Source organism: Leucopleurus acutus (genome assembly GCF_964270905.1).
Source record: "Leucopleurus acutus genome assembly, chromosome: 8".
Classification (NCBI taxonomy): Eukaryota; Metazoa; Chordata; class Mammalia; order Artiodactyla; family Delphinidae; genus Leucopleurus; species Leucopleurus acutus.
Window position 1 is genome coordinate 100,746,748 of NC_139151.1, and position 9,747 is coordinate 100,756,494.

At 42.8% G+C, this 9,747-nt stretch overlaps 1 protein-coding gene across 1 annotated transcript; it reads left to right on the plus strand.

Annotated features, from left to right (window-relative positions):
• Window positions 1-8,248: 8,248 nt before the first annotated feature.
• Window positions 8,249-9,119, plus strand: LOC309965371 (small ribosomal subunit protein eS4-like). The gene has a single exon (XM_082844819.1). It carries the CDS (start codon window positions 8,266-8,268, stop codon window positions 9,067-9,069), a length of 804 nt encoding a protein of 267 aa, XP_082700945.1. The 5' UTR covers window positions 8,249-8,265; the 3' UTR covers window positions 9,070-9,119.
• The last annotated feature ends 628 nt before the right edge of the window (window positions 9,120-9,747 follow it).

Here is a 9,747-nt window from a genome sequence, read left to right on the forward strand (position 1 = left end):
TGGGACGTCTCCACAATCACCCGAGGCCCGGCGGGTCGGAGAGCGGTCAGGCAATTGGGACGTCTCCACAGTTGCCCGAGGCCCGGAGAGAGGACGGAGGAGTCCCTGATGCGGCCCCGATTAAGGACAGGGAGTCCGGTGGGCAGGGACTCTGAGGGTCGGAGGGAACAAGGGAGGGGGACTTACCCCGTTTTCTGCCGGATCGGGTGGATGAGTAGAGGTTCCCTGGTTGTCTCCTGGGGGAGGGGAGGAGCGGCCCGCGCGGTAACCCGCGGGGCTTGGTACCCCTCCCGGGTTTCGGCAGATGTAAGGAACGGCACCAAAAACGGAGGAGAGCTTAAACAAGCTTTATCTGGGTACGCTCCGGGGCGAGGTTCACTGGTCCGAGAGAAAGGGGCCAGAGAAGTCGCACCCGGTCGAGGGTTTGGGCAGAATTTATAGGGGAAGAAGGGAAAGGGGTGTGGTGAATCCGGGAGGGCGCAGGGTATTCCTTATTTGGTGGTCTTTTCGGGTATCGTGACAATATCTGGTGCCGGTTGCATCAGTCTTGGGACCGTTAGTCCCGCCCCTCGAAAGGCGGGAAGGCTGGGCCGGGTGGGAAGTCCCCAGGTCAGTTCCTGGAACTGGGTGGTCCGGAAAGTTTCGGTCTGATGCAACCTGTGAGTCTGATTGCGTTCCCCTGCCTCGGGCCAGTTGGCCTTACACTTAATTTTTGTCAGTTTGATTACTGTGTGTCTTGGCGTGTTTCTCCTTGGGTTTATCCTGCCTGGGACTCTCTGCACTTCTTGGACTTGGGTGACTCTTTCCTTTCCCATGTTAGGGAAGTTTTCAACTGTAATCTCTTCAAATATTTTCTCTGGTCCTTTCTCTCTCTCTTCTCCTTCTGGGACCCCTATAATGCAAATGTTGTTGCATTTAATGTTGTCCCAGAGGTCTCTTAGGCTGTCTTCATTTCTTTTCATTCTTTTTTCTGTTCTGCGGCAGTGAATTCCACCATTCTGTCTTCCAGGTCACTTATCCGTTCTTCTGCCTCAGTTATTCTGCTATTGATTCCTTCTAGTATATTTTTCATTTCAGCTATTGTATTGTTCATCTTTTTTTGTTTGTTCTTTAATTCTTCTAGGTCTTCTTTAAACATTTCTTGCTTCTTCTTGATCTTTGCCTCCATTCTTTTTCCTAGGTCCTGGATCATCTTCACTATCATTATTCTGAATTGTTTTTCTGGAAGGTTGCCTATCTCCACTTCATTTAGTTGTTTTTCTGGAGTTTTATCTTGTTCCTTCATCTGGTACAGAGTCCTCTGCCTTTTCATTTTGTCTATCTTTCTGTGAATGTGGTTTTCCTTCCACAGGCTGCAGAACTGTAGTTCTTCTTGTTGGTGGATGAGGCTAAGAGGCTTGTGCAAGCTTCGTCTTGGCTACTATTTATTGTGGTGACTGTATTTAGCCTTCTGCTCCTTTCTCTTTCTTTCTTCAGGTTGTAGGTGTTCAGCAGCATTCTTGGCTTCCTTGGCTTCCCATCTATTTTCCTGCTAGGGATACCATTGTTTATTATATCTACAACTGTCTCTGATGGGTCAAGGCCCCAAGGCTAACCCTCCAATCTTGCCGTTCTTATGGTAATTACAGCTTTCTGGCTTCTGGCAGTTAAGCAGTGCTTCTGTTAAACCTCTTCTGTTTTACTTGATGGGGATGGGCAGGGAGTACCATCCCCATACATCTCATGTTAAGTAGCTCAGCTCTGTGACTTCCTCTCCTCCACCATAGAGGAGAACCACCCCTGAACTTCTTAGTGATGCTGATACCCCTCTCAATAGATGGCCTTGGTGAATATTGTGTCCTCTGGGCCCTTTCTTGGAATACAATTCTCTGGTGGGTCTTCTGACCTCACCTAATATATCCATTCTGGCATGCCTGCTTTCTTCAGCCTCTGTATTCCTTCCTCTACCACCTACTAGGGCAAGTCAGGCATATCTGTTTCACTCAGCATAGGCCATTGCTTTCTCAAAGCTTCTACGAGCCACCATAGCAGTGATTTTGCCCCACCCACTGGAATCCTTGCCAGGGGTTGAGTCCTGGGTCCCAAGAAAGCTCCCTGAAGTCCTTGGATTCTTAACCAGTGATCATATCCCTGGTCCCCAAGTGCTTAATGGGATTGATATACTTGGACCTGGAGTAACCCCCACATTGAGTCTGGTCTGGGAAAGACAAAGTAGAAATCTTTGAAACTGCTGGGTCCCCACTCCAGCGACTTTCTAACTTCCCATTCTCTCTTCAACGCATTGCACTCAGCGTTCTGTCCTGGATCCACTTGTTTTCTCAGTCTGGCTAGACCAATTTATCCATGACCATGACTTCATTAACTATACATATTCCGCCACCTCCCAAACTTCATCTCAATCCAGGATCTCCTGAACTGCAGACCCTCGTATCTGACTGCCAGACGTGTTCACTGGGATGGTTCATCAACATCTGGCTCAACTTGTCCAAAACTGAATTCATCATCTTTCTCCACAAATCTGTTCCTTCTCCAGCGTGCCCTCTTTTACTCAGTTGTCCAAGACAGACATTATCCCCACTGCCTCCATACTGTAAATGCCCTCCAGCTGAAGACTGTCAGGAACGTACTTGTATCAGAGCAGGTTGGATTTATTACTTGTTACAGGAGGAAGAACACACACCATGGGGGGGAGAGTGTTAGAAAAACTTCCAGGATTTGGGCTGGCGTTAGGTGATTTGGGTGAGGGTTTAAGCTCGTGGGGCTTTACTCTGGGTGTTTTCAGGAAGTGGGATCATTTTGTTATTGGATATCTTAATAAGTCTTATCTAGAAAGAGGGGAGACTACAATGAGGCTGAATCTGTAATTGGTGAAGTAGCAGCAGTCACTCGTATTGGCCAGGATGGAGAGATGTTTGGACTTTTGTGATCTGGACAGTGTTCACGTTTTCGTTGGTGGTTAGACGTGATTATGTGAATGATCTTGTTCTGGTTTTTTTCTTCATCCACCATGACCACAGAGTAGACTTGTCTGATGTTATGTTCAACATGAGAACACCAAGGCCTAGCAGTGAGGGCCAGGCCAGCTTCTGGACATTAGCAGCTACTTTTCTCTTTCTCAGTACCCTAGTTCAAGCCCTTCACCCCTGGATTTCTGCTAGAGATTCCTAACCAGGTTCCCTGGCTCTGACTCTACCCCCTTCTAATCCATTCTCCCCAGGATAGCCAGAGTGATCTTTCCAAATAAAAAAGCTGATCTCAGCTCAGAATCCTCCTCCTTTGCTCTTAAAGTCTGTTCCTACTGTTACCAGGCCCTTTCCAGACTCTTGGACAGCAATACTGTAGAAATGAATATCGCTTCTACAAGACTCTCAGGCAAGCAAAGCTTTTTATTAAGAGATAGCTTGTGCACAAGGGAGAAGGCAGGAGAAAAAAAAAGAGCCAGCTCCCTGAGTAGAAGGGGCGAGTTGCTTTTATAACAAAGGGAGGGTTTGTCTCATGATGAATGATAATTTCCAGAAATCATCAAAGCTCTTTGATCAGCAGCAGGTGGCCCCAGGTTGGCTGTCAGGAATAGGGAGTGCTTCTGTGAGGGGAAAGAAATGCATGAGAATTTTCTGCAAGAAAGCACAGGAACAGATAAGGTTAAAATTTATAGTTGAGCTTCTTGTCTTGTGGCAGCTAGGTTAGTGTAACAGAGATAAAGTTAATCTTTTATTCAGGCGAGCCTGGTTTTTGTCTCTGGGACTCAGGCCCCCAGGGCCTTTGTTCTTTAGCTTGAAGGCCTGTTTCGCCCAAGGCCGTTTCTCGGTTCTTTTCCGAAATGGCTGTACTCTTGTCTTCCTGTCTCACTACCAACAGAGCCAGCAAGGCCCAGTTTCCCTTTTCAGTTTCAATAACACCACTCCTTCCCTCCCCGTGGCTCTACCTGACCACTTGCTGGCATATATTCCCTGAGGTCAGAAATCTTGTCTGAATAATTTATTACTTTATCCCCATCATGTATAACAAGGCATGTCACTAGAATTCATTGATTACCTGCTCTATGCTATGAAGTAAGCTCCTGAAGAGGTTGTTAGAAGAAATACTTTTGAACTATAAACAGGTTCCTCTAACAGGAATCTTTCTGGGAGGATGGCAGCTGCTCCAGGGAATTGGTCTGCCCTCTCCTGGCAGCAAGAGGCACTGCCTCTACTAGTAGAGGAGTAGGAATAAGCAAATGAGCAGTGCTCTGCAAGGAGCAGGATAGGATGTTCACCTGTAGGGCAAAAATTCAATCTGAGAACAGAATTTCCTTATTTCCTGAACCGTGGAGGAGTGTGACAGTGGGAAGCTCTCCCAGGGAAGGATTAGACTGGTTTTTGGAAGAGCCAAATATGTGGAATTTTAAAAGGAACAACTTTAAGGCTGCTTCTATGGCCTTGCGTGAAAGTTTGGGAAGCAAAGCCTGATGAGAACTTTTCTCTTTTTTAATTGAAGTGTAGTTGATTTACAATGTTGTATCAGTTTCAGGTGTACAGCACAGTGATTCAGCTACATGTATACACACACACACCTATATACACACACACCTATATATATATACACACACACACATATCACACACACACACATATGCATAGATACATTCTTTTCAGATTTTTTCCCTTATAGGTTATTACGAAATATTGAATATAGTTTCCTGTGCTATACAGTAGGTCCTTGTTGGTTAGGGAATCTTAGTTATAGGTTGTTTCTTTGGTTTTTGGCCCAAGATCAAGGTTAGTATCTGTTCTTATCATTTAACATCTCATAAATCCTCTACCTGAGGATACTTTATTTTATTTTATTAAAAAATAATTTATTATATTTATTTTATTTTTGGCTAGGTTGGGTGTTCGTTGCTGTGCGCGGGCTTTCTCTAGTTGCGGCGAGCGAGGGCTACTCTTCATTGCGGTGCGTGTGCTCCTCATTGCAGTGTCTTCTTTTGTTGTGGAGCACGGGCTCTAGGCGCCCGGGCTTCAGTAGTTGTGGCTCGTGGGCTCTAGAGCGCAGGCTCAGTAGTTATGGCACATGGGCTTAGTTGCTCTGTGGCATGTGGGATCTTCCCAAACCAGGGCTCGAACCCGTGTCCCCTGTGTTGGCAGGCAGATTCTTAACCAATACACCACCAGGGAAGCCCTGAGGATACTTTATTAAGTGGAATTTTGGAACAGGGAGATGAACCAGAGGCTTGCTCCTTCCATTCCACAAATCAGTCTGATGTCTCAGTTCCTCCATGAATGGTGTGGTTCTCCCTTTTGGGATAGATGTCAATTAAAGTGCAGACTGTTGGACTTCCCTGGTGGCACAGTGGTTAAGAATCTGCCTGCCAGTGCAAGGGACACGGGTTTGAGCCCTGGTCCAGGAAGATCCCACATGCCACAGAGCAACTAAGCCCGTGCACCGCAACTCTGAGCCTGCGCTCTAGAGCCCGTGAGCCACAACTACTGAGCCTGTGTGCAACAACTGCTGAAACCCACACGCCTAGAGACCCGTGCTTCGCAACAAGAGAAGGCACGGCAATGAGAAGCCCACGCACTGCGAAGCTCACGCACTGCAACAAAGAGTAGCCCCCTCTTGCCACAGCTAGAGAAAGGCCGCACAGCAACGAAGACCCAACACAGCCAAAAATAAATAAATAAATAAATAAATTTATTAAAAAGAAAATGCAGACTGCTGGTGTTCTGTGTATCATTTAGTTTCTGGAAAAAAATTTTAAGGTGAAACCTGCTATTTCCCGTTTTTCTTTAACATTATAGTTTTGATGCATTTTTTCTGTCCTTTTGTGCCCTAGCTCTTTAAGATTTAGTTATAGTACTCTAGTTAGACGTTTTCTACAAATTATTTTGTCCCCTAGTGATAAACCCTTTTTAAGATTTCCAAGTTTTTACTACTTAACCAGTGCTGCAGTGAAATCCTTTGTATATTGCTTTGTGCATGTGGATGGGAGTTTCTCTAGGTTATGAATCCAGGTTAGACATTTCTGGGTAATAGCTATGAGTATTTTCAACTCTACAGGCTTTTGCAAATTGCTAACCTAGAGAGATTGTACCAGTTAATGTTGTCACTTATGCAATTTCATGTTCTTGTCATCACTTGGTTCAGATGTTTTAATATTGCCAATCTGATGGACATAAAATTATATTTTGTTGTGATTTTAATTTGCATTTTCTTGGTTGCTACTAAGGTTATGTAATGTGTCAAGAGTTCACTGGCCATTCTTTTGTGTATCCAATTTTGTGAAATGACTGTTCGTAGTCTGTAAATTTTTTTTTTTCCTACCAGGTTGTTGGCCTTTTCCTTACTGGTTTTCAGTGAGTTATATGTTTTATGCAAGACTCTGTTGTTTTATTAGTTTCAGATACTATGTCTTCTCCCATTTGTGGCTTGTCTTTTCAGTTTGTTATGGTCTCGTGATGCACAGATTTTTCTTGCAGAATTTATCAGTTCTTTTCTTAATGTTTTGTGCTTTTGTGTCTTGTTTAAGAACTCCTTCCTTACCTTGAAGTCAGAAAGATATTCTAATTTTTTTTCTAAAAATTTTAAATATTTGCTTTTCATACTTAGGTCTTTTAATCACTTGGAATATATTATTGTGTTTACTTTTAAATAATGACCTAATTTTATTTTTTTCAGCACCATTTGGTAAATAGCTATTCCTTCCTCCAGTGGTTGTAATATTATCTCTGCATATATTAAGGTTTCAAATATGCATGAGTTTCTTTTAGATTTCATATTCTGTTCTATTGGTCCGTTTGTCCATCCCTGTGGCTATAGCATGCTATTATTATTACTTTAGCATGCTATTATTATTACTTAAGAATATAACATGCTTGGTATATGGTAGGATTTGTCTTCAAAAATATTACTTTTTAAAAAAAATATCTTTACTGTTTTTGGCCCTTTTCTCTTACACGTGTTATAGAATCATAAAGTTCCCAAGAACAGATATTCAGACTTGTATTGGAATTGCAGTGGATAGACAGATTGTTCAGGGATGTCAATGAAAAAATTAACCAATAGTCAATCTAAGAAAGAACTGGAAAATTTTATTTAAGCCAACCTGAGGATTATAACCCAGGAGACAGTCTTTCAGAAAGCTCTGAGGACTATTCCTCTGTTAGAGGTCAAAGCACAGTTTTATAAGTTTTTGAGACAAAGGGTCATACATCAAAGTAACATAGTCCAACAAGGCGAGTTGTGAGTTATTGTGACCCCTTACAGAATTGAGAAAGGAATGTTATCTTATCTTCTGAGGAGTTACCTTCCTGTTGCCAGGAGGAAATTGCTTTGTTTGTTTGTTTGTTGTTTCTTTTTGCAAGTAGGCATTGCTGTGTGTTCTAAGGGGATCTAGTTAACGCATAATGCAGATGCACAATGCACACTGAAAGGGCAGTGGAGTGGCTCAAACTGCAGAGAAAAACTTTATGTTAAATTTTTCTTATCTTGACTTAATTTTATTTCATCAGGGAACATTAATTTCTTTATGACATCAAATCTTTCTATTCATGAATATGTGGCACTTCTCCTTTTGGTCTTTACACTTGCTATTCCCTCACCTAGAAAACTTTCTTTTAGAAAGCTCTTTTGTTCGTTTACCTCCTTGGGTCTTTGCTCAAATGTCACCTCATCAGAGATGATTTCCTTGAATAAAGTAGTCTCCTTCTCACCCTCCTCTATCTTTTCAAAGCACTTGTAATCATTTGACATACTGTGTATGGCTGAGTATTTTTTAGTTGTCTTTCTTTCACTCAGTGGAATTAAGCTTCATGAAAGCAGGGTCTCTTTCCTCGCTACCACCCCAGCTCATAGAAAAGTGCCTGGCACATACTAGGTACTCAGTGTTTTTTGTGTGAATGAGTTTCTGTAGGATATTATCTTTTCCTTCATAAAGAAGTTATCTATTTACTGTTAGATTTTATCTTAGCTCTTAGTTTTCATTGCTAGTGTATATGGCAACTTTAAAAAAAAAGACATTTTCTAGTTGTTTGCTACTGATGTACAGAACAGAATTGCTTTTGTATATTATTTTATGTCTAGTATTTTATTGAACTCTTATTCTAATAATTTGTCTAGATTCAGTTTGATTTTTCTATACAGAATTTTATTTTCTATAAGTAAGAAAAACATTTAGGTATCAGTTTTATTCCCCAAATCAAATTTTAGTTACCTGTCCAAGTGTTTTGTAAATTGTTGATATTACTGTCTTAAAGAAACTTTCTCACTCTTTCCGTGCCTAGCGCAGCCATGGCTCGTGGTCCCAAAAAGCACCTGAAGCGCGTAGCAGCTCCAAAGCATTGGATGCTGGATAAACTGACTGGTGTGTTTGCTCCTCGTCCATCTACCAGTCCCCACAAGCTGAGGGAATGTCTCCCCCTAATTATTTTCCTAAGGAACAGACTTAAATATGCCCTAACAGGAGATGAAGTAAAGAAGATCTGCATGCAGCGTTTCATTAAGATTGATGGCAAGGTCCGCACTGATGTAACCTACCCTGTTGGTTTTATGGATGTCATCAGCATTGACAAGACTGGAGAGAATTTTCGTCTGATCTATGACACCAAGGGTCGCTTTGCTGTTCATCGTATTACACCTGAGGAGGCCGAGTATAAGTTATGCAAAGTGAGAAAGATCTTTGTGGGGACAAAAGGAATCCCTCATCTGGTGACCCATGATGCTCGCACCATCCGCTACCCTGATCCCCTCATCAAGGTGAATGACACCATTCAGATTGATTTGGAGACTGGCAAGATTACTGATTTCATCAAATTTGACACTGGTAACCTGTGCATGGTGACTGGAGGTGCTAACCTGGGAAGAATTGGTGTGATCACTAACGGGGAGAGACATCCTGGTGCTTTTGATGTAGTTCATGTGAAAGATGCCAACGGCAATAGCTTTGCCACCCGGCTCTCCAACATTTTCGTTATCGGCAAAGGCAAAAAACCATGGATCTCTCTTCCTCGTGGAAAGGGTGTCCGCCTTACCATTGCAGAGGAGAGAGACAAGAGACTGGCGGCCAAACAGAGCAGTGGAGAAAATGATCTCTAAGTGATGTGATTGGGAAAGTCTTTGTACTTAGAAATAACGCTACACAATTAAACGCCTCTTTAGTGTTAAAAAAAAAAAAAAGAAACTTGCTCTATGGTAACTCAGTTCTAATGCTGCTTTCTAATTTGAGGATGAAAAAGGACTCCCCTTTCCAAACTTGCTATAAGATCCATTTTTCTTAGACTTTTGAGTTTTAATTTTGTCTCTAGTCAGCACCTTTAACAGTACAAATTTTTTTCTTTCTTTTTTTTTTTTTTTGCGATACGCGGGCCTCTCACCGTTGTGGCCTCTCCCATTGCGGAGCACAGGCTCCGGACGCGCAGGCTCAGCGGCCATGGCTCACGGGCCCAGCCGCTCCGCGGCATGTGGGATCTTCCCGGACCGGGGCACGAACCCGCGTCCTTTGCATCGGCAGGCGGACTCTCAACCACTGCGCCACCAGGGAAGCCCAATAGTACAAATTTTTGTTTGAGATCATTTACTCTTTTCATGGAAGTGTGATAACCAGAATCTAGATTTCTGCTATTTAAAAATATCTCTCTAAATGTCTACATTTCCGTAGATATTTTGTACCTTTTCTGTTGAGTGAAATGAGTAAGAAAAAAGCTTCCTTAAATAACATTTCCAGATTTGAGTGCGAGGGTCTGTGAGAAGAATCTGCTTTAATGGCCTGTTTAC

Coding starts and splice junctions, on each gene's coding strand:
- LOC309965371 (XM_082844819.1), top strand. CDS start 8,266: ATGGCTCGTGGTCCCAAAAAGCACCTGAAGCGCGTAGCAGCTCCAAAG.